The 26,525-nt window shown below is 39.2% G+C and overlaps 1 protein-coding gene across 1 annotated transcript; it reads left to right on the plus strand.

Annotated features, from left to right (window-relative positions):
• The first annotated feature begins 3,717 nt into the window (after positions 1–3,717).
• LOC135463824 (receptor-interacting serine/threonine-protein kinase 4-like) lies at positions 3,718–21,588 on the plus strand. Its single transcript, XM_064741270.1, has 2 exons — positions 3,718–4,273; positions 20,554–21,588. Exons 1-2 carry the CDS (start codon positions 4,182–4,184, stop codon positions 21,155–21,157), a joined length of 696 nt encoding a protein of 231 aa, XP_064597340.1. The 5' UTR covers positions 3,718–4,181; the 3' UTR covers positions 21,158–21,588.
• Positions 21,589–26,525: the final 4,937 nt, after the last annotated feature.

Below are 26,525 nucleotides of genomic sequence, written 5' to 3' on the forward strand. Positions count from 1 at the left end.
AAAGTCATAATTACTCTGAGGCCCTCCTGGTAACATAATGTTAAACAGATTATAATCTTTATACTTAAGACAAGTAGCTAAATCTGGACACTAATTATTAAAGCTCGCCACACCTCTTCAGTCCACCCATTTTATTGTTAATTAAACTGCACGCCTGTAATTGATACGTAGCATACATTTATATATGATTTGTACTCGTTCACATTAAATAAAACCACAAAAGTAAATATAACCGCGTTTCAAATTCAAGGAGTGGCAATTTTATTTGGGTAAATTCTCACCGCAAGATCCAGGATATTGGGAAACCATTACATCTGTATATAATCGTATATCCTTTTTTTTAGCAAAATCCTGCATATAAACATAACTTATACGTTATTTCAATCTGCAGGTTTTATAGCAACAATCATTATTCATCTCCCTTGAGTTCTGGGAGAGATACGTGTACGTTGGCAAATTCTGATCTCATTGGTGTGTGGCACAGCTCGTGCACTGAAAAACCAAATGTTTAACATTTAAACATCTCTGCAGCAGATAATAAATGTGCTTAATGTTTAATTGTAACGTGTTTAATACTTAAATACTTAAACATGTTTATCCAACAATTGATAATAAGGCCGCTTTATAATGTTGATCATATACGTTGAAAACTTTAATTCACTCCGTTTAAGCAATAAACCCTTCAATTTACTACATAAATTATTGCATTCAGGCTATACATTTGAGTATTTATAAAATACTGCATGTATTTATAAAATAAAGCAATATATTTTATGAAAAATACGTGTGAATCTGAAAAATAAACACACCTTGAACATGTTAAAAGTAACCATTTATTATAGTGTGTGCACTTGCTACCGATCAAAATAGTTCATGAATTGCCTTAAATGTATAAAACAGATCAAATTATAGCTTTTGGAACTTTGGAATCATTTTAACGCTCTAAATAGTATAGGCACGAGTCCGATATTTACTGAAAGGCATTAATTTGGTAAGCACGTTTATTATATGTTGCAGAAATATGTTTAAATGATAAATATTTGTTTTTTTCAGTGTGCATGTCACGTGATCTATAAGGCGCGTCTAGTTTTAGCTTGAAGTTGTGGTTGTCGTGTCATGTGAATATTTTTAAGTGACGCGTAAAAACCCAATCAAAGAAATAAATCTATTCCATGGCGATTTCGTAATATTAATCGTGTCATATACGATTACCACATGCATGTACCGCTCAATATGAGAGTTCGCATTAAACACCGTTCACTGCTCCATTAAAAACCAGTTTTCTTAAACATGATTTTTAGTATTGAAAAACAAAACAAATAAAAAACAAAACAAAAACAAAACAACGAGTACATGGGCATTTACGCCCCTGTCTAAGTTTGGTTCTAATTTTTACTGCGCCATGTTTGGCCTCCTGTTTAAATGACATCTGTAGGTACATATGTACATGTATGGCTAAGACTCAGTACTACGACACAATTTGTTCATATGTGGGCCAATTTGTGAGCCAGGGGCATCTCACCAATGCGGTCGCTGTGGGTTCAAGTCCAAGCCATGCTAGCTTCCTCTCCGGTCGTACGTGGGAAGGTCTGCAGCAACCTGCGGAGGGTCATGGGTCTTCTGCCCGCGTCTCCTAGAAAAATTTGAACCGAAACTACAGTGTTTAACTGCGAATTACAGCCTTGTAATATTTCTGTTTTTACTAGAAATAAATGTAAACAAAATCAGGAGCTGATGTTCATGGAGCGATTCAATGTGAACTCGTTTTTACATGGGAGAATGATCATAAAGCTGAACTTTCTGCATTTTTTCTCCGGTAGCCGATTTATGCATTTTCAGAAAAAGTCAACCTCGGTATCTTGATCTTTTTATGCAATTTACTTAATTTTGTTAGTATTTGTTAGATCTGTTACGACCCGAAAATACGAAAATTAATGCATTCACGAAAATTAATGTACATTACCATGTATGGATGTTGAAGATCACTGGGCAAAGTTCGTGCAAAATATATAGAGGCTTACGTTTCTTTCCATTCTCCGCGAAAGAAATTGTGACTTATATGACGTCAAAGAAAATGTTGTCACTGTTCTAGAATTACACCAAATGCTGTGTTGTCATCCCATTTAACATACAACCACATTAAAATAATATTGAAGGGACCAGGCATCGGGGATGCTGTTTCCACCAACAGAATCCTAGTTTTATGCAGGAATATAATTTAATTAAAAACGTACACCATAGAGAGAAAACTAAAGGAGCGACGGCAGTGTGATAGTTGGTAAATAGTTACACGAATATAACCGGTGAAATACGGCCTCTTGACTCCACCAGGGTATTGGTACTATCTGTTCGTGTAGATGCGTAAAAAGCAGCAATTTACACGCCCCGGTAGCACCATGGCTTAAGCAGAATTAAGTCAAAGAAAATGCAGTGATGGTAATTGCAATTTGTTATACGTCACTAGTCTAGAATTACTCAAAATGGCTGCCCACTTATGTAGGCATGCTCATGTACGGTTACTATGTACACCAAAAAAAAATAATAATAATCTGTTAATTTTAACAGACAGTCTGTTGTCTGAGTGATTCTAGATTTTATTAAGTTATTGCAGCAGGCTATTCTCTTCAATATAACACACATATTCTACTAAATCAACATAAACATTCCGTTAGACTAACAGGATGTTATGTTGAAAATGACAGAATATTATGCGATAATAACAAAGTACATTCCATCATCACTCAAACAACAGACTTTCTGTTAGAATTAACAGGTTAATTTTTTGAGTGTATAAGTGGGCTTTCATATCTGGGTTCCCCGTTCTGCAACAGCATTACGAAGACAGTATGACAGCATATTTATTTTATTTAGACTGTTTATTTTGATTTGGGTCTTAATGACCTAAACAAACATTTTTCACTTATACGACGGCGATTATATCTGTTTGTGAATATAACCGGAGTGCCCAGAATAAACCAACCAATCCTTCGCTCGGTACCTAACAATCCCCCTGATTAAAATCCACTGCCTAAACAGCCAGAGCTGGATTCGATCACTCGACCACATTAGCCAAACCCCTGTTTAGTTTCATTCGTTTATTTATTGCTTTATTGATTTGGTGGGGTGGGGTGTGGTGTGGAGGTTGGGGGTGGGGAGGGTAGGGGTAGGTATAGGCTTATGTTGAGGTGTTAAGGTGTTATGTCAGTATATTAAATCTGGATGGAAAACAGGCCTTTTCTTCTTGTTATACGACTGATGTACTACTTACAATTACATTCTAAAACATGCACTGAAAGCAATTTTGAGAGGCTGTAACTACACTCGTATATTATGTATAGGCCTTTATATACTGGAAGCGTGTATAGGCAGACTGTGAACTTTTGTAACTGTTTTCCCTCGCCGCTGGAAGGAAAACCTGAACGGGTTGTGAACTAAATGTCCACTAGAGTGCGAAGCGGACCTACGTGACGGAGTATTGCGAAAGAGGTAAACATATCTTTGCGCAATAACGAGACGGACGCTCAATGATTTTCCGCGCATGGAAAATTTATGGCGCTTTCTAAAGCAATTATGATCGGTAGGCCTAGGTCCCATTGATTGAAGACCTTAATTACTGTCTACTATAGATTAAAGTGCCTGGTTGTTAGTCCGCCCCAAACCCGCCTTATAAAGTATAAATTCTGCTGTGGATGCAGATCTATCGGGTGAGAAAAGCTACACGGTTGTCAACTCTGGGCTATAGCAACGCCCCACCGCGTGCGCGGTTGCTATACCACGTGTGGATCGAAGTGCGTGACGTCACAATCGTACCAGAGCACGCTGTGTCCGTGTTTTAAGCGCGTCAGTCTTCACGGAAGCTGTGCAAGAGGCTTTTGTATATAAGGGAATGGCCTGACGATTGAAGTGATATTTATAATACCGACACTCCATCCCAACAGCGATATTGAAAAGAGTTTAACACAAGACAGGGAGCTAGGCTTGACTCAGTCCATAAAAAAGTAGCAGACTACACAGACGTTTGATTACGAGGTATATATAAGCTCTATCTATATCAGACTCAACTTTCGCGCTACATCTTGAATCGGAATACGGTTCACACACGCCTAGGCTAAAGTAGGACTGTACAACTCTCGAACAGCGTTTTTATAATCACCTGAGACCCAGAAGTCAGCTGACTACGCATGACTGGAGGATTACAGAGTACTGTTTTGAAATTGCCCTTTGGACTCTCTAACTTACGAACGAAGGCTCGAGGTCATGGTTCGCAGGCGAAGTAAGTATATGAACTTTGTCTATATAATATACTGGATCTATTTGCTACACCGCAAGATAAGTACCAATGTAGAAGATCGTGTACAAATGTAGAAGACTGGGTATAAACGCAGAAGACTGGGTACAAATGTAGAAGATACTGACGTGCAAAATTGTGTACAAATGTGCCTGAGTGTGTATAGATTTGTGAAACAAAAAAATGTATAAAGTTTTGAACACAAGATTGCAAGGTTGTGCTAAAATATGGGAAATTGTGTAATAATGTACCGGATATGTTGTTTACAAACACACACGCTTGTGTACAAATATACAAGACGGTGAAGTTTTATATATATAGCTGATAAAAATATTCCATTACGCGTATATAAATGCTACCAGTATAACCTTTTTAGCCTATGGTAATCCGGATTATACCTACATAAAGATAGGCTATATGGGCGCGATTAATATATATATATATATATATATATATATATATATATATATATATATATATATATATATATATATATATATATATATAGGGTTTATCTGGATTATTACATCTATGTGTCCATAAATAAATGGATTTATGTTATGCCACAATAATATGTGTTTATATTTACGATTAAGTGCTACTTTTTTTTGGTAGTCATTAATGCCTAGCGTTGCACATCAGTGTAGACATGTATATGGATGTACGCGTAATAACACAAGATTGCAATAACACGAGTGTGTTACAAACTAAATCTTACTATTGTCGTAGCGTAATTAACAAGCCTGCATTTCCCCGCCTCTAGTTACTTAGAGCCGACAACGTGCTACCGGTTCATTGTGCACTGTCGTCGCTTTTTACCCCTGCAGTATTGCTGTAAACTATTCATTAGTTGTAGTTTTGCACATGTGTTTTGTGACATTTGTGTTTTGCAGTAGCAGCTGAATGGGTCTATTTATTCAATAAAAAAAACCTACTTCGTATGAAAATACATGATATATGCATCCAAGTATTTATTTAAATTTCAAAAACGGCCGTAGCAGAATGACACGCCAATGTGAAAGGTAAGCAAATAACACATGCAGTGGACATATATGTAGCGCTTGTACGCGTGCGGAGTCTGTGACAATCTGGAGAGCAGTCTGTTGTCAACAATTTTTTTTTTGGTCAATATAAACATATATGGAACATACTGACAATTTGGATTTGCATGGAGAACAATTTTGCTATGTGATAGACGCCTCTGTCAAGTTGCTATTATCATAATTGTGTCGTGATTGCATGCATTATAGGTTGTGATGAAATAACAGTAAACTGTCACTGAATATACACGTATGTGAATGAACCCACGTGCGCATTCCAACACTGAGAAACTATAATAACGTGTGAAATCCGTGGATATTTACAGATTTTTTCTGTCTAAGTGCCAGTCAGGTATGACAAAATGTGATTCATTTACACAGCATAAAGCAAAATGCGTCAGCCGGATAACCGGTCACGTGACAATGGGCGCGGGAGCACGTTTGCCTTACTTAAAATCCTGGATAGAAACAATTACAACGGAAGTAACACTTATCATCATCAAGATGTTTATCCAGTCTAAATCCGCTTTTCTCTTTTTTGGGGGAAAATTTGCAAAGGACCACAGAGACGACACACAAAAAACACTTGTGGTGAAATCTAACACAACCTCTTGTGTTGTTTTCATTCACACAGAAATGTGTTACCCCAACCCCTAAATGTGTTAAGCCAACAAAAACATGTGTTAAATAAATGTGAAGTATACATGTTTGTGTTAGAAAATAATAAAACATAAACTTGTATTGAACCAGAATGAGGTTAAGTGTGCAGTATAACAAAAACTTGTACATTTTTTAACAAGTGTTCTCTCTCTCTCTCTCTCTCTCTCTCTCTCTGTCTCTCTCTGTCTCTCTCTCTCTCTCTCTCTCTCTCTCTCTCTCCGAATCACTTTAACAATATAAGTAGGTCAGGTACCTGCCACGGGTTCTGAAAGGCAATAGTTTCAGCTGTTATCGGTGAATGCAGAAAATGTGATTTGAATAACGAATATGGATTTTTTTGGGAGGGGAGGGGGGGGGGGGGGGCGCAAAATCTCCGGTATATATCCTCTTTATTAAAATTAATAAACGCGCTAAAATTATTATCAGTACCTTATGCATGATACATGTATATAACAATATCGATCTCTGCTGTCATACATAAAACTGCGCTTTTCAAAATTTGAGTGAGTTATTTCATAAAGCACCATGTATTACAGATATCAGGTATCGTTAAGCCAGGCGCACACGGTGTCCGAAATCCAACGTGCATAATTTAACAAAATTTTATTTATTTATTTATTTGATTGGTATTTTACGCCATACTCAAGAATATTTAACTTATACGAGGGCGGCCAGCATTATGGTGGGAGGAAACTGCGCAGAGCCTGGGGAAAACCCACGACCATCCGCAGGTTACTGGGAGACCTTCCCACGTAGGGCCGGATAATTTAACAAAACCTTAATATCTGAACACTCATAATTCAAGTGTAGTTGAAGCTACAAATCATATATATACGGAATACAGCTTAATTGCCCTGTTTTCAGTCACTGAGTCAAATGCAACTCGCCGATGAAAGAACTTCCCCTGGCGTGAACACGGTCTTAAACTGGTTCCCATGTAAACAAATAATTACTGGACACAGCGTTATCCGGTTCAAACCATGGTGTTAACTAGATTATAAGAAGTGATGATACATTTGTAGTGTATTTATGGTACATATCGGATGAGGCTGGTAAAAAGGTTTAAGTGTGATGTATTTTGTAATATCCTATTCTGAGCAACCGATCCTTCACCGTTTCTTTTGCGTGGTGGATTTGAAATTAAATCCCTAATTTGTCACTCCCTATTGGTGCGCAATCTCGAATGAAATTGACCGGGTTGCCCAAATTGCCTTATTCTCTATTGGAACGAAATGAAATTCATCGAGGTGCCTAAATTCTTAGTCTTAGTTCATATTGTAGAGAGACCTTGAATGATATTCACTTGGGTGTCTAAGGTGTTTTATTCCCTACTGGAGCGAAATCTCCAATGAAATTCATCGGGGCGCCTAAATTATCTTATTATTTATTGGAGCGAAGTCTCGAATGAAATTCATCGGGTTGCCTAAATTATCTTTTTATTTATTGGAGCGAAATCTTGAATGAAATTCCTCCGCGTGCCCAAATTACCTAATCTGCTATTGGAGCGAAGTCTTCACAGATTTGCCTCAGCTGTCTTATCCCCCACATTGAAGCGAAATTTCAAATGAAATTCACACATTTGCCTCAATTGTTTTATTCCCTATCGTTAAATCTGGAATTTACTTGAGCGTCTAATTTGTCTTTTTCACTATCGCGAATGAAACCGAGAGTAAAATAAATAAGCTGGTCTATTCACAATCGCAAACGAAATCCTGAATGAAATTCACCATTGAATTTGTAATATTTATTTATTTATTTGATTGGTGTTTTACGCCGTCCTCAAGAATATTTCACTTATACGACGGCGGCCAGCATTATGGTGCGTGGAAACCGGGCACAGCCCGGGGGAAACCCACGACCATCCGCAGGTTGCTGGCAGACCTTCCCACTTACGGCCGGAGAGGAAGCCAGCATGAGCTGGACTTGAACTCACAGCGACCGCATTGGTGAGAGGCTCCTGGGTCTTTACGCTGCGCTAGCGCGCTAATGGACTGAGCCACGGAGGCCCCGAATTTGTAATAACATGCTAACTGTCACGTGTGCACCTTAAAGACCCATGAGAGAAAACGTCAATGAATGAAACCAAAAAAAAGAGAAAAAAAACCCCAAAACAAATGCATGTGACATCTTTGTTTGGGTGTCTAAGTTGTATATGTATACATATATGTATATACAAGGAGTGTACTTTTGCATATTATGTGCGCATGCATTTTCCCAGCTGTTATTGGATCACTACGTAAACACGTCACTGAAAACGACATGCCTGGGGACATATACGTTGATTACAAAGCCATACATTTAGCAACAACATTAATACCCTGCAGGTATACAAACGGGCAGGCCTTGTTTACAATAGAGTGTACAGGACTTGCCCTCTGGTGAGATTGTGTAGACCGAATGTCTGCGATACCCGAGCTAATATCTCTGCAGTGATTAACGGTCATGTTGAATACAGGCTCTCAGCCCTTAATATACGTGTATGTGTAAGTAGTCAGCTGGGAATGTGGCTGTTGTTTGATACCAGGGACTAGGATAAATCTCTGTCTGGGCATTCCTTGTGGTAACCGACCTACACTTAACACTGTAATTTCAGCAGCAAAAGCTGATGGACACGAATCTGTCTTCGCGCTATAAGACCTCGTGCCCGTGTAACGAACAGACTCCCTCGCCTGTGTATAATGATCTACCTGTATACCGACATGTTGTTTACCTGAAGTATTGAGTTGTGAGGGACCCCAGGTGATTTAGAGTCTGGTTTGGTCCAATAGGCACTCGGCTCATTATCTGAACATGCAGGTTTATCGGACACACTATGTATGTGTGTAGGAATCGATGTGTATCTATATGTATATATGAGATGCTCGGTTGTGGAGGTGTGTCAGGTATACTTTATACCTGGCGCGAGGCCGTGTTTTATCTCGGTCACTCCGATTTCCTTTACCTACGATTTCCTTTTATGCATGCATAAACCTGACTGCGCTAGTTAGCAGTACATGTAGTTATTTTTTATTTATTTATTTATTTGGTTGGTGTTGTGCGCAGTACTTAAAAAATATTTCCCTTATACGACGGTGGCCAGCATTAGGATGGGAGGAAACCGGGCAGAGTCCAAAGGAAACCCAAGACCACCCGCAGGATGCGGTCAGACCTTTCCACATACGACAGGAGAGGAAACCAGTATATGCTGGCACGCTAATCACCTCGGCCACTGCACATTATAAGTGCAAAATTCTTGTCTTCCGGAAGACTTTACTTTTATCCTTTTACAGAATGACCTGAAATAATAAACAGAAAGGGTCTGGTATACGCTAATATCCCAAACACCAACCCACTGCGTTAAACACCAAATGCAAATATTTTTTATATCAGTAAATATAAAAAAAAAGTAGGTCTACAGTTAGTTCTACAGCAAAAGTACAGACGCCTTTTCACTCTGTGCGAACAAGCCATTAGAAAGTGAATTAAAATTAGAAGTACATATATACTTGACCACATCCGGACCACATTATTATATTTATATAGCTCTGGCATGGTTTTGCAGCTTTGTAGCTGAACGAATCATTTAATCAATCGATACATCAAACTATCACGATTTCCTGCCTACCGGGTGCGTAAAGGGCTTCCCTGTTTGAATGTGGTCCGTTGTTGAGTATATGTAATAAAATACCTTCGTGCCATGCATTGTTCCGTTCGCACCGTTTTCCTGGGGCAGCAAACAAGGGAAGCTTCTGATTGGCCGAAAACCGATGGTTCGATGCACGTAAAGGTGGTGCTATATGTTTATTGCTGAGACTCGTCCTTTGAAGTGGTTTGTTAGGTCACGTGACCTTTGGTACGAGCCGGAGACATGCACAGCCGGAGCTGAATCCCAGCAGTATATGGCGTGTAAAAATAGTTGTCATTTATATGGACTTGACACAGTTTTTGCCGGGTCAGGTTGTCATTAATATACTTGCGCGTTTAGGCCTATACATCCTGATCGTATATAATATAGTACTTATAGTCTTCCAGTATGTTATAGACAGTTTTGTAGTATTGGACAGAAAGACTTCGTTGTTCACAGTCAGAGTTTGAGAACTGTGTGTGTCTTTGTGCATGGGCATATAGACGGATCAGTTATACCTTGAAAGACGCGTGTATTACATACCTCGTGATTCGATCGATTAACCAGGTGAGATACATATTTTATCTGTTTATCTGTTACATAATGACAGTTTACTAGCTTTTATTCCATGTGATTTCTACACTTTTAAGGTGCAGATAGTTTCTTTAACTGGCTTATTGAGCCTCATTTACACTTTTGAACTGAGGATAGTTAGGTAGACAAGTTTATCCAGCTTTAGTTTCAGTTTTGAACTGATGATAATTACGCAAACTAGATTATTCAGCGTCGTTTACCGTATCAGCGTTAGTTACAGTTTTAAACTGAGGATAGTTACGTAGACTACCTTATTCAGCGTTAGTTGCAATTTTCAACTGAGATAGTAAGACAGACTAGCTTATTCAGCGTGGGTTGCAGGTTTAAACTGAGGATAGTTACTTAAACTAGCTTATTCAGCGTCAGTTACAATTTTAACCTGATGATAGATAGGTAGACTAGCTTATTTAGCAGTTTTAAACTGGTTATAGTTATGTAGACTAGCGTATTCAGGGCCGTTTACAGTTCTGAAATGGGGATAATTACGTAGACTAGCTTATTCAGCGTTAATTGCAGTTTTCAACCGAGGACAGTTAGGTATACTAGCTTATTCAGCTTTGGTTTCAGTTTTAAACTGAGGATAGTTACGTAAACTAGCTTATTCAGCGTCAGTTACTGTTTTAAACCGAAGATAGTTTGGTAGACTAGCTTATTCAGCGTTAGTTTCAGTTTTAAACCAAGGATAGTTACTCATTTAGTTACTGATACTCAGGATAGTTACATCTGCTTGCTGATTCACAGCTATATTTACACTTTTTAACTGATTATGGTTATATGAAAGTAATTGCACAATGTGACTGGAGACAGTTACATTTTACTAGCTTATTCAGTCAGTTAGAGTTTTAAACTGCGGAAAGCTACATTACTGTAACTAATTTATTCAGATAGTTATAGTTTTAAACTGTGGATAGTTACATTACAGTAACCATCTTATTCAGTCAGTTACAGTTTTTAAACTGAGGATAATTGCATTATCTAGCTGATTCTGTCAGTTACATTTTTATACTGAGGGTAGTTATGTCTACTTACTTATTCATAGTCACATTTACACTTTTCAACTGATAATAATGACAATTGCATTTACTACAAAGTATTTTTCGGCGTCATTTACAGATTTAAAAGGAGAATAGTTACAATTTTAGTCTAGGGGACAGTTGTATTTTACGTGTCATTTAGACTTTTAGATTGAGGATAGTTACATTGACTGCCTTATTTGGTTTTGTCTGCTGCTGTTGGTCAAGAAATTCGAAAGCCACCTGATCAGGTGCTCTTGGTAGGGCCTACATGCCATTGTATCTGTTACTCACAGCATTGACGGGTATGGTACATGTATAAATTAAAAGAAATCGGCAGTTGTTCATGTACATTACTAAACTGTGACCTCTCGTGCCATTATATTAAAAGAGCAACCGATTTCACCGGGTATCAGTCATCATTAACGTCATATGTTTAACCAGAATGCCATGTAAAACTTGTGAAATGTAGAAATTAAGAAAGAGGACGGGAAATTCTTGCGTACTATCGTTAAATAGATATCAGTCGGTCAATCAATCGATCAAATAGCAAATCCAACGCAACTGCAGCTTTCCCTGTTAAACACACTGTGAGCAGTAATCTGGGAGCAGGTTTGAAATACTATAACCATTAATGTATTAACGTTTACCTATGCATATGAATGCAAGCCTACCTATAAATAATAAATATGTTTACCCATATACCACAAAGTAGCAACATATAAATTATTCGTGTGTTTCACAGGTATATAGGCCTATTAAGTCGTGCTTATATACCGCTCTGGTCATGCCTCCTGACGTAAAGCCGCAATCAAACCAGCGACCTCCCCATATAATGCTATTCATGCAGACACATATATATTCAGACCGCAGCCTATGTCAGTGTATTCATGTATATGCTGTATAGATGCATTGTCGGTTTTGTATTATGGTGTATAAAAAGGGGTAAACACAAGAGACTATATATATGTAGAGACATTTGTTTTGCATCTGGTTAGAGTATGACTGTAACCCAAAGAACGTGAGGTGGCCATATGTGGATGTTGTTGTCCTTATCCCTTCCACCCTGCCCGACCCCCTCCTGTCATTATAAGCATACGCCCATCACGATGTAGAGCGTGAATTCTGAGGGCAACGCCTGTCTCTTAAAAAATAAAGAGTTGAAGTTGTGACAGGTGTTCACGGTATATCCTGGTTGTTGTCAGTATATAGGGTGATGTTTTTTTTCTTCATGCATTATTATTAGTGTGTTTTGGACTCCTGTTCAAACGGGCCTAAAAATAGGACATATACTCTCATGATAACATAACGTAAATGACCTAAAAATTTGTCCATTGCTAAGTTGCTACTTAAACCTCAGTCTGACAGTTCAGCTGATCTTATGAAGGTGTTCTGAGGTTTATTTTGACTCTTTGACATTTTGACATTTATGATATACACGTGTGCGTGGTGCTGTCTTTTTACCTCGATATGATCATTGATACAGGCTTTTCCTTTGAATTATGTATTAATTCTATTCATGAATTAATTATCCCCGTAAATAGGCTCTTCTACGTTCTCATACATCACCTATAGGGTAATTTTTTTTCACTGTATATATATATTTGTTACCATAGCGAAGCTAAACTAGGCCTGTACCCTTTATAATTAATGCTGCATGTTGCGGTCTTGGTTTATTGTGATCTTTGAAGATAAATCTTTTTTTTATGGATAAAGCCTAGTGTTATTTTGCTTACTATATATAGTATCGTACGATTGATGAAAATGGGCAGGCCACCATGCAGTTTTGGTGGTTATACACACAGAAATATTAATCTGTTAATTTTAACACAGAATCTGTTGTCTGAGTGATGATAAAATGTATTCTGCTCTTGCAGCAGATTGTTCTGTTAAATATAATACACGTATTCTATTAATTCAACTAAAGAATGCATTAGATTAACAGGATATTGTATTGAATGTGATTGGATAATGCGTTATAATAACAGAATACATTCTAGCATCACTGAATGAGTACTCCCAGGGTACTGAATTAGCACGATTCCCAATTACACTCAAGGTACTGAATAAGCACGATTCCCGTTTAAACTCAGTGTATTGAATAAGCATGATTCCCATTTACACTCAAGGTACTGAATAAGCACGATTCCCATTTACACTCAAGGTACTGAATAAGCACGATTCCCGTTTACACTCAGTGTATTGAATAAGCACGATTCCCATTTACACTCAGGGTACTGAATAAGCACGATTCCCATTTACACTCAGGGTATTGAATAAGCACGATTCCCATTTACACTCAGGTTACAAAAAAAAATTGGACACGTAATCCGAGTGGAACCCGTTTATATTTCCTTTCCAATTCTCTTATTATATACTTTTGAAAAAAAAATGAAATAAAAAACTGGGAAATGTTCTGTTTTCATATAAATGATAAAATATAGTTGACGGGTGTTGAATGCTGTGTTCAGAAATCTTTCTCTTATATGACGGCAGCCTGCGGAAGGACGTGTGGTTTCCTCTCGCCATAATGCTGGCCGTCGTGGTGTAAGTGAAATATTCTTGAGCACGGAGTAAAACACCAATCAAATAAAAGAAAATACTAAATATGTGACGCTAGTCACGTTTGTGGGTGGGGCAAACGGTATTCTACTATAGACTTCAGCCTTTTACATCTCTTCATGCATGCAGAATGTATGGAGGAAAATGACGTCAGGCACTGACTCTAACGAAAAAATGAAAGATTTAAGCAGTGTTAGCCTTGAAGTCGAGGATTGGAACTGAACAAAAAACTTACAAAAAACCCTCGTTTTCCTCGTTTTCGAATAAATACGTAATTGTGGCACTTGTACTGGCCTCTATCTTAATAAGAAAGTTTTCCAGTCATTCAAATGACTTTCCACGTATACATGTATACAGTATGTATGTGTGTGCTACATACACACACACACACACACACACACACACACACACACACACATATATATATATATATATATATATATATATATATATATATATATATATATATATATATATATATAATCGTGGCTTACGTGACATGAGGCCCGGAAATTGAAGAAGCAGGGGATTCCCCTGATTGTCGGAAAGTAACCTTCTGCGTGAACGGAAATTCTCGACACAGTTACGAACGAACTGATTGGCCGTCGAATTTCGTGTATAACCCGGACTCTCCTCCGAACGGACCCGGAAATGGTGATCATTGTCTTCCGATTTGCAGCTGTGGCTGATGAATATTCGTATAACTGACATCCATTCATGGGTAGGGGGATTTAGGACTTGATTGTTTATTATAACCAGATGTGATTTCTCACAATTTATCGAGGACGACTGGCCCACCTATATAAGACAGAAACCATGCATGTACATTTTTTCTTCCATTGAAGGATGATACGTGACATAGTGTGCCAGTAATTTGGATCATCGTGCGATCTACATGGGTTCTGCCCGGCCTCCTCCACCATGGCCACCGTCATATAAGTAAAATAGTTTTCAGAATAGCATATAACGCCAGTCGAATAAATAAATAAATAAATAAATAAATAGAACTGAAACATTTTTATACTTGGAAATACTGCAATCTTGTTACTCTTTCTAGCAACGCCCTTACAGGCTATATACAAGAGCCTTGTTCAAATATACACGGCGCACAGCTGAAATAACTTTAACCGAATGGTTGCCATACAGCATGGCTTATATCCATAAATCTCCCGTCGTAAGTGGGAAGGTCTGTTAGCAACCTGCGGATGGTCGTGGGTTTTCCCCGGGCTCTGCCCGGTTTCCCCCCACCATAATGCTGGCCGCCGTCGCATAAGTGAAATATTCTTGAGTACGGCGTAAAACACCAATCAAATAAATAAAAAAATATATCCATACAACTTAATCTTAACAAGCTAATCCTTGGCATTACTTAGAATCGGGTTTTTGTCAGTGGTGAGCATCGCGATCATGTGACTCGGCTTGATAACTAAAAGATCACAAAGGAATGACTCGATTCAGGATTGAACCCCGAATCTACAGTTTACAATGCAGAAGGTCTAGCCACTAAGTCACGCCAGCAGATCGTGTGAGAATGGACATAGTTGTACTGAGTTTGCCATGGTTACGTTCATAATTGAACATCCGGGTTACTCGCAAGGACCAGGCGGCATACCCTAAACTTTACGTGGTACAATGCTATACCACTGCCTTGCAGTTTTCTCGACAACATATGTCAAACATTCATCCTATAGTATGCCCACCATTTATTAAAACCTGTCGTTGCCTCCATGGTCGTGGCAATCTAATTGTCGCCATGGTAACCTTCAAGGCGGTGTAAAGGTATTATTAAAACTGAGTGAAAAAGTTTTCAGTTCTTCCAAAAACAGAAAAAAAAATCACAAATTTTTAAATAATGAGTACAAATTAACAGTACGGAAAATTCTATATTTTTGATCATTGACTCATAATACCGTTGTGGTAATATTGACCAATCAGTGTTTTACTGAAGCACTCTTCACTTTGAAGGCAAGTCTTAGACACACGCTTGTGTGGCTTATGTATAAGAGCCCTAGTTGGAGAAACAACTTTTCTGTGTAAACATATTTTGTGTATAAGCCTACTTGGACAAATATCCTGTTTCATCATATTATATATGCTTATCATGGTTTCCTTTCTGTGGTTTTTCAAGGATATCACCGTGTACGTATGAGACAAGACCTTGTGCCCCGAGGTGATAAGCTAATGGCTATGACGCGTGGTGTATTTGAGTCTATGTTCTGTATATATGGTGTATACAATGCAACACGAACGGCCCTCACGCTGCCACAATTGTAGGTTTTTTTTCGATACTTAAATCGCCAATAGTATTGCACGCGTCACTTATCATATCACAGATGCAGTTCCTTTCCGGTGGTGCACTCAAAAGCTATAATGGTATGAAGACAGCCTGATTCCGTTTTTACCGTTGCTTGTGATATGTATGGTATATAAGCCTACCCATGCGCCTTTAGCGGCGTTCATTATTATAGAGATCCAAGCGATTTGGTTTAAGTCCAATCCTGCAAATTTGTAGGAGGTCAGTTGTAGTAAAATTGTTCTATACAACATGTCAAAGCTGGAGAGATCGTGGGTACATAATCAATACATAAATATCTTAATTAGAAATTTTAATTAATAATTTTAATAGTTTAATCATTTACTTCAGGTCTAACATCTTACTACAGAATGGTCCACGGGCGTCAGTTGCATTGTATGGAGGTTTGAAGAAACCACAGTATCAGCAGTAAAGACACACACACACACACACACAAAAACTTGTATCGAAATCTAACAGAGCTTGTGTTACTTTCATTGAACACAGAAATGTGTACTTCACACATGTTTGTTACAAAACAAATAAAACACAACCATTTGTAGAACCAAAATGAGGTACTTTATGTTATATGCAACTTGTTTGTGTTCAAACAACACAAGTGTTTTTGGTGTAAATGACACTTTGCATTAACTCTCCTCCCCTCTCCATTTGCATATCGGCTGAAGTGTTTGTTGCATTTATTTGTTGTTTTTTTTTTTAAACAATGTGCAGAGTCACTTTCCTTATCCCTTCTCTCCAATATTGTGGCACCCATCTTATTAGTAAGAGAATTATTGTTTTCTTTTGTTTGGCTGCGCTGGTGTGGTGTGGGTGTAGGTGGCGTGGGAAGGTGCGGGAGGGGGTGGTTATAGGACTTTTATTTATTTATATATAAACTCTGTAATTCGATGATTTTTGATCCCCTGGTATATAGCACAAATAGCTTGAATAATCCTCTACCTCCCAGGAATATCGCCTTTATCCCTTATTAGGCCCCATAAGGCAAGGGGTTGCTTGGATTGAGTTGTGGCTGGGAACTCAGGGGTGTTCTGCTTGGGAACACCTGATGACATACTGAAATAGGATCCATGCTAACTTTGAAGATACAGCGCTAAAACTGATAATTTAAAGGCATAAATTGCAGAGATATTGCTTGGCTTTGTTCCGTGTGCATGGACCTTGAATGTTCTCGAATGACGAGTTCACACAGTGCTATTAGGCTTACACCATCGTCCATTATTTGTCCAATATACGACAGACTTGATCTTTATTTAGACAGAATACTACGTTGTTGATGTTAAGGGGTATTGTATATTCGTATAGCAGCCGTTAATCAAAATGGACGTTCCGAGTCAATAATCGCAGGAACTATGTTCTTACGTAACAAATGCGACGCTTTCGTATAAAGGAGGCATACAGACGCTACGCAAACTGCACATGTATAGTGTTCACCCTACCATATCCTTCAAGTATAAAAGAAAGTGATTGGATTTAAAAAAAAATTGAGAAAAGCGTGTCTTTCACGAAGAAATAAATATGTACTGTTTCAAATAAATGCATGGCCAATATACAGCTGAGACTAGTAATTGATGTGATGATTGCATTTGATTTGATTTGATTGGAGCTTTATATAATATTTCACAATGTCATAATACAGCGGCAGCTATGAACGGGAATAACATCGGCTGTGTCCTTAACTGACACACACGGTAAAAACCTTCACAACTGTTAGCAATGAATATAAAACGTATGTACAGATGCAGCTTCAAAATCAATGTACAATAATAAAATTTTACTTGTTTGACCGATTTGACTTTGTTTACAGAAACAGGGTGCCTGCGGTAAACTATCACCTTGTATAACCAGGTACACCGGACAGAACGCCTTAATTTATTTATTTGACTCGTTTTTGCGCATATACTCAAGGATATTTCACCTATACAACGACAGCCAGCAATATGGTTGGGGGAAACCGGATATTGCCCCGGGGAAACCCACGACCATCGGCAGGATGCACGCAGACCGTCTCACCTACGGCCGGAGACAAAGCCAGCATAAGCAGGACTTGAACTCACAGTGACCGTTGGTGAGAAGCGTCTGGGTCATTGCGCCGCTCTAGGCCCTCAGAACGCCCTACCGCAACCTGGCAGTCCTACTAACCAGATATGTAATAAACAGAGATGCTTGTAGGAGCCTTATACCTCATTGTAAAATAAAATCAATCGCAGGCATATATGGCCAAGTTGGGCGTTTTTAATTATCCTTCGCAGACAACAATGGCAAGATCTTGTTTCACTGTCCTTGGACCAGTTTTACGAACAGATTTATTACCCTTTGGTAATGATTACTTTTAACATTAGTATAACCAATGACCAGCTGCTCAACTAAAAGAAGGTAGATAAGGGAGGCAACCAGTTTATATTTTTGTATAAAATTTGCTAAGCAAACTCTTTTTCTTTGTTCTTTTGACGGTGAACTTTTATGGCAAGCTGTTTTGGTATTTGTTATCTGTAAAATATATACATAAGTGCAAAAGTAAACCAAAAAAAGAAAGCAATTGTACGTATGCTCCTCTAAAACACAAATGCTAAAATGCCAACGTGTGTTAAAATTATACAAAATGTCAAAGGAATGCGGAATCGATTCTGGCTAGAGTGCCCAGCCTAAGCTGAGGTTTAGGTATCGCAGATTTATTCAAACGTGAAAACCGTTTATTCAAGTCTGCAGAGTTTAACTTATCTCCCTTGTCGACCAATCAGCGTCGATTTTGTATCCCTTTAAATAGTCTAAAATATGCCCGTCAACATCTTATAAAACCACCTAAAAGTGTTAATTTGACATACGACTGACAGCATTTTCTAATTTTCAATTTGTAAGTGGTAAAAGTGAAGAAATCTTTGAAATGATGCCTTCACACTGCTTATACCTATATCGCTGAGTAAAATGAGATTCCAACATAAAGCATCGTTGGCCGTCTACGCAACAAAAGACACTGTTTATATGAATGAATGTACGAATGAAAGTATGGACTTGACTGAATATGCACAGAGTAACACCAATTCGGCAACATAAACTGTTCAAAAAAGAAGATTTGCTCAAAAATAGTGTAACATGCCAGCGCGGCACAATGACCCTTGCAGATGTGGTCGTTGTGAGTTCAGATCACGCTCACTTCCTTTCCGTTGGTACGTGGAAAGGCCTTCCAGCAACCTGCGGCTGGTTGTGGATTTCCCAGGGGTTCTGCCTGTTTCTTCTCACCATAATGCTGACCACCGCCGTATATAAGTGAAATATTCTTGGGTACAGCGTACAACACGAATAAAATAAAATAAATAAATGAAACAAAAACGTATACAGGCAGTAACGCAATCTGCGTATCCACTATATTCAGGGCTGTTGAAAATCATAAACAACGATTGAAGGTGTTGGAGACTGGTGGGGATTATATATATGTTCGAATTTTTACACTATGCTCAAGACTGCCATGCATTTGCGACGGTAATCTGTATATTGGGTGGTGTATACCGGAGTACCCTGGTTTATGAAAGTTAAACATTACATAGTGGATTAACAGCTGCACAGTTTAAAACAATCTATGGTTCTTTGTTTGTTCTGTACTTATGCTCCCTGTCATAAAAGCCTGAAGTGGTCAGCAAGCTTTACTGACCGATTTATTGCGGGAACCATGTGTGCCTAGCAGAGTTGGTTATACCCAATCTATAACGTTTCTTTAATTATTGTGAAGTTTGCTATCTGCATGCAGTGCAACTAGCTATAAGCTAGCGAGTTTGTTACGTCTATTGTTTAAAGAAGACCATAACCGAGTTAGTTAAGCGATTAAGGATTTTCTTAACTATTTGTAACTATAATGAAAACCTTGTTCTCTTTAGGAAAAGTTTATCTGACACATGTAACAGATAAATGTATGCACGTAGCGCAAAGTATAAAAGACTACGGAGTAGAGAATAAAACCAGAGGGGCGACGACAGTGTGATAGACGTCCAGCACAGAGGGTAAAACCCAGAGCAACAACGACAGTGTGATAGACGTCAGAATAGAGAGTAAAACTAGAGCTAAACGTGTATTGAATTTTGCTTCAGTCAGGACTCCCCCCCACCCGGCAGCGCTGTTAAAAAAACAAAACAAAAACAATATATGCTCCCCACCTCCTGGCTAGACATCTACCATCCCCCTTATCCCCCCACCCCGACCCCGACGGAGGTGCCTTTGAATCCGCCACTGCATGTATATGCTTAAAAAGTAGCAATATAAACACTGCTTAGCGCCTAAGCAGGGTCTTAGGTAAAAAAAACTGTGATGTTCGTTTCAATTTATAACACCTCACTGGTGTAGATCGAATTACTCAAAATGTTGTGTTGTCATCACATTTCAGTCAAACATTGCATGACCGTCTAACGTATTTTTGTTTTTACGATAAAATAACAAATGCTCTTTCAGATCTATTAATTAAATCTCTATTTCTTGTCATGTATTTTCAGATTAACAGCTTTCAGCGTCTTTAAGTGTTTCGCCATGACGGAATCCGCCGATCCCGAGAACGAGGCGAACGAAAACGAGGCTCGAATACAGGAAATGGCCGTCCAAGTTATGACCGCCATGCAGGACGAAAACGACAAAGTTTTGAAACAGATTAAAAAAATCGCCGGGAAAACATCCGGGTGGAAAATATTTACTGCTGAGGTTGACGGCTGGACGCCATTCCACGCCGCCGTGCTTCGAGGATCGAGAAAAACGTTAAAAGTGATGTTGAGTGCTGGTGTGGACGTGAACGTGCGCATGGGTCAACCGACAGGACTTCCGGGTCATTGCACCGCTCTACACATTGCAGCACATCGCGGAGATACGAAAATCATCGAGTACTTGCTGTCCCGAGGCGCCTACATTAATTTAAAAGACTCTGATGACCGTCCTCCGCTTTATTACGCTGCATCGGCCAATCACATGGCAGCTGTGAAGATTCTGCTGAAGTACGGGGCAGAAGTGCAGAGTTCAGGGGTCAACTTACGTGACAAAGATCTCAATCCACTTCCCAAACTCCTGCGCGAATTCTCTCTCGTCGGATGCTCTGAGCAACCGTTGTGACCCTTTCAAAGTACTGAGAGTTATTTTCCAGACATTGACCCTGCGGGGCTGCACAAATGATCTTTAACTGAATCTGTGATAAGTTTTTTACACGTTTTTTTTTTAAACAGAGCGGCACAGTACAAAACTGTTGACACTTTGACAATTTCCACTTGGAAAGCAGCATTTTCGTTTGATATACATGCTTTTAAAATACGACAGTGTATTTTTTCTCTTTTTATTTTTTAACAAAAAGTAAGATGAAAGTGCACTTATTGCAATGACAGTACACGTAAAACCCCATCGATAATTCAACAAGGATGGACCACGTGACATACTATGTAAATTAACATTCCGTCATTTATTAGTGACATTGATGTGTACATGTAACGTGTATTTAAATTATTGTTATTAAAACTTGCGATGTATTCCAGAATGTTGATTTATTTGATATTCATCATTGATCCAAAAGTGCACAAGACACTGACATGGTTTGCAGCCTGTATGTATGTATATGTACGTATGAGTATTGTGGTTTTACATCCTACTTAACAATTTTTCAGTCATATGACGACGAGGAGTCTTTCGGTGTCAATGTCTTCTTGTGGCATGGCGAGTCCATGCCGCCAAAGTGCTGCCGCCACCAGTACTAATGTATCATGCCGAAGACACTCGACATGACATTCCCACCCCATCACATAATACTGACACTGGGCCAACCAGCTCTGTTTTTTAGCTCTAATCCTCTCAGTGCTGAGCGCCAAACGTCTTCAGCATGACCCGACCCCCGGGTTTGATCCCCACCTCTTTACACCAGAACGGCCTGAAGCCTGGATGTAATCTAATCAGCGAGTCTAATGGGCACAACTAGTATGTCACTACAATATAATACGATCGAGGTGCTCCCACACACAGTCAGCTAGCCCCATTATATAGCCAGCAGAAATATAGCTGATGCAGCTATTGAGTACTGAGTGAAGGCAATGTGGCTGGAACATTGCCGACATGGTTGAGCTTAGGCAATGTGGATGAAACATTGTTGAGATAGCGGAGTGCAGGCCATTTGGCTGAGACAGCTGAATACATGAAGTGTGGTTGAAACATGACTGAAACACATGTAGCTGAGTACAGGCAATGTGATGAAAACATTGTTGAGATATCTGAGTACAGGCAATGTGGCTGGAGAATTGCCGATACAGTTGAGCCAAGGTAATGTGACTGAAACATTGCCGATGTATAGCCGAGTATAGGCGATATGGCAGGAACATTGCCGATACGGCAGAGTACAAGCGATATCGCTGGAACATTGTCGATATAGCTGAGAACAGGTGATATGGCTTTAACATGGCTGAATTCTCAATTTAGCTGTATGATTATAAATGCATATGGCCAAGGATGTTGTTAAATATGGACAAATTAAATCACTTTGACTCCCGAGGTGCGGTTTCAAACCCAGGCTTAGGGTATGTGAATTGTAGTTTTTCACGCTCTCAGTGTTCGTGGGGCTTTAGTAACAACGACGCTCGCCAAGCCACTTGTATTCCACAAATATATAGTGTGCGTATCTATATGTATAAGTCAAATGTAGAAATTGAGGTCGTCAGTAACTTGGCAAAAGTTGGTGGTTTCCGCGACGCTTCGGTTTCCTAGCGTGAAATTCATGTGAATCAGAGCTAGATTTGCATGTCATCTGATGAGTGATGATCACGTGTCAGTCCTATCATTTACAACGAGATTCACGTAGAGGAACGGGATTTTGCGTTACATGAACTGCATTCCGGTTTCTTCCATAAAACGAACCGCCATCGTGTATAGGACCTACTCAAGAACTTTTGAGTATTGTGTTAAGCAGCGAACAAATGATCATTGAAAACAACTATGCACACCATATTTATGGAAGACAAGAGATCTTCGGTCAGCGAACGGGTCACACGAAGATCGTTGACCGATTATTGTCACCAAGACCCCTCGAACAGTGAACAAAATTCTTGTCCAATGGACAGGCGTAGTTGTATATCGCGAGTTGAACTGACAAATCCGGTCCGACAGACCTTGAATTCAAGCATACGCACACACGTTTCCGGTGCCAGTACATAGACCACACAATACTGGGTAACGTTTCTGGTGTCGGAATGAACCTCACGAGACTGGGCAGGGTGTCGTTTCATGCGTGGGTATAGACCGCACGAGACTGAGTAAACTGTCGTTTCTCGTGTCGATATAGACCGCACTGCACTGATTAAAATGTCGTTTCTTGCGTCGGTATAGACCACACAAGAATGGGTAAGGTGTCGTTTCTGGTGTCACCGTGACCCACACGAGTTTGGGTGAGGTGTCGTTTCTTGCGTCGGCGGTATTGACAGCATGGGACTGGGTAGAAGATTTCGCTTCTGGTATCAGCTGCTCGCACGTGACCGGGTTCCTGGAGTCAGTTGTCTGCAGCTGTTGGGTGTCGTTTACAGTTTCATCTGGTGCTCCCGAGAAATTTATTTTTAAATAAAAAGAGACAGCGATAATGAACTGTAAACACACAGCCAGCGACAAACCATGACAAACATGCGTTAGTTTAATTACAATCAATTACGGCTGTAACCAATATACTCCGCCGCCCTGATGTACAAGTGAAAGTTATTTTTAAATATGGCGTTAAAGACCTTGGATCAAATGAACACGATAGCACGCCGATGGAGCAAATGACCGCCGCAGATAAATGTACAAATTCCCGCACTACAATCAATACTCGGAGCAATAATCAACACTTTTGTCCTCTCTGTCAATGTCGCAAAAATCGTTTAAAACATTACTACGCTCAAAACCCGATCTGAATAATCATCAAAATTGGATAGACATGTCCTTAAGCCAAGGCCAGACAGACAGACAGGCAGGCAGGCAGGCAGGCATGCAGACAAACAAACAGGCCGGACGGCCGGCAGACAGACAGACCGGCAGACAAGTAGTCAGACAGACAGGTAGACAGACAGACAGGCAAGGCAGGGAGGTAAAAGGACGCCAACAAAAACATAGCCTTCTAGCCAGGAGGGTGATATTAAGTACCCGTCAAATGTTCTAGCCGTTCAAACCGCAGTAGTGGGGTTTATAATTGTATAGAGCAGCTGACCAACAACTAACCTTCTCACGCATATAAACAGTTCGGTTTGCACAGGCTACTATGGCCTTGCCACAGCTTTATTCTTCAACTCATTCAGCGACCAGCCAGCCAATCATTTGTATTGATTGAGCATTCACAGAAAACAATGCACATCTCGGTACTAACAGAGGCACAGTGCCAATTATTTCAGTTTGATCGCTCGACGGTCAATGGATCGCCTTATAAAGCCGGCACAGTCGACCAAATCAAAGCACAGGTCATGAGCTGGTTGACGATATTTATATATATATATATAGAGAGAGAGAGTCTATATTTAGTTAAATTGCAATAATTGGCTGAAAATTGAGACTCCGATCGAAGACGAAGTAAGTGGAGAACAGAGGCCGCCTTTTTGGGGTCTGCTGAACATTTTTTGTGGCCTATACGTCATGGACGGTCAGTAAATAGCAGATATAAGCCGGCACCATGTAGCGTGCAAGACTGTTTATTTAATCCAAATCACACGTATGTGTGGCACGCACGAGTTCGATTCCGGATGTTAATGCTGTTATATATTATGAAAAATCATTTCATACCCATGCATTTTCCATCATCTTCAAATAGTTAAATTTTTTAAAGCCACTCACACGGCACGGGCTACATTGAATACACTAAATAGTCAAATCTCAGTTCATAAATGTGTCAGTATCTTATGTTAGCAAACTGAGCGTACAAATTTATGACGTCACAGGTTTTATTCATAGTTTCGCAGTGATGTCACAGTTGCTCTGAGGCAATCATCAGTACACCCTTTGGTCACGTGACTAAAGTACTGCAGGTGAAATCAAAGCGAATTTAATCCAGGTGAGAAAGGCAATGGAGAAGATTTTGGCATCAAAATTGAAAAACACAACTTTTAGGTAAGATTTTTTTTTCTGGAAAAGTAATCAGAATGTGTGTAGCCTTCAGATATGATAGTTGCAGTGTCATGAACTACTTTGAACTTTAGGAATCAGCATAAACCAGCATTTCTCCTAATTAGCTCCATGCTATTTAATACCTCCTGCCAGGAACCCGGATGCTCGAAACTATGAATAAGCGTATATTTAAGCAGTCGTTGCAACGAAATAAACCCACTACAAAGTTCATTCAAAGCAAACCAATACACATATACATGTGTATACATTCTACTGACTTTCATTTTCATCAGATAATGTTCTTTTGTTACTTTAAAAACCGCGTCCGTGGCACTTTAATGTTAACTCAACAATATGTGACTCACGTGACGGCGATTAGGGTTGTGGGAAACTGGAGTGTCCTCATATCATCCACATATATAACATAGGAAGTAGCCTTCACATACATTACTTAAGTTTTTATATTATATTCCTACATATTTTCTTAAAGTAGCATTGTGTTAATAATGTCCTTTGAACAATTTTCACTTACATGCATAATTGTGTTTTTTAATAGACTGTATACAAAATACGTTTAGTTGAATTTGGATATAAATAATTCTGCAGTACCTCCTGTATACGTGGACTTTGCTTCATTTAACATTGCCTGTGTTTTGTTTTAACACAAATGTGAATAAATACGGAATCTATTTCCTAACTTTATACGTGGGAAGCAACCTGCGGATGGTGGTGGGTTTCCCCCGAGCTCTGCCCAGTTTCCACCCACCATAATGCTGACCCCCGTCGTATAAGTGAAATATTCTTGGGTACGGCGTAAAACACCAAACAAATAAATAAATAAATAAAACTTTAAATAGTGTTATCATAATTAACAGCAAGAATTAAGCTTAAAGTAATAGGGGAAAAAAGGAAAGGATTTATTTATTTTTTTGATTGGTGTTTTACGCCGTACTCAAGAATATTTCACTTATACGACGGCGGCCAGCATTATGGTGGGTGGAAACCGGGCAGAGCCCGGGGGAAACCCACGACCATCCGCAGGTTGCTGACAGACCTTCCCACGTACGGCCGAAAAGGAAAGGAAAAAGGAGGCATGGTAATGTATTAGCTCATAGAGAGCAAACCTCTAGCTGAGCTAAATGTACCAATTCCTGTGGTTTACAGACAAATTGATATAGGGCCTAATATATTTATTCTAGATTTCAGTTCAATGCCTGCAAATGGAAAAGAATCGGTTTAAAAAATCCTGAATCCTAATCGCGAGCCGGGTGATGACGAAAACGTAAAATATTGGTTCTTATTCCAAGGCCACCTATAACTAAAATTTCAGTCACCCAGTCGCAAATTCTTGTATAGCTTTTATTCCGTAAAGATATTGACAGAC

This window comes from Liolophura sinensis, chromosome 3 (genome assembly GCF_032854445.1).
Source record: "Liolophura sinensis isolate JHLJ2023 chromosome 3, CUHK_Ljap_v2, whole genome shotgun sequence".
Lineage (NCBI taxonomy): Eukaryota > Metazoa > Mollusca > Polyplacophora > Chitonida > Chitonidae > Liolophura > Liolophura sinensis.

Excerpts from the sequence above, each read along its gene's own strand:
- LOC135463824 (XM_064741270.1), top strand. The coding sequence starts at position 4,182 with ATGACTGGAGGATTACAGAGTACTGTTTTGAAATTGCCCTTTGGACTC. Across the intron at positions 4,274-20,553 it reads GGTCATGGTTCGCAGGCGAA|ATTAACAGCTTTCAGCGTCT; the intron begins GTAAGTATATGA and ends ATGTATTTTCAG.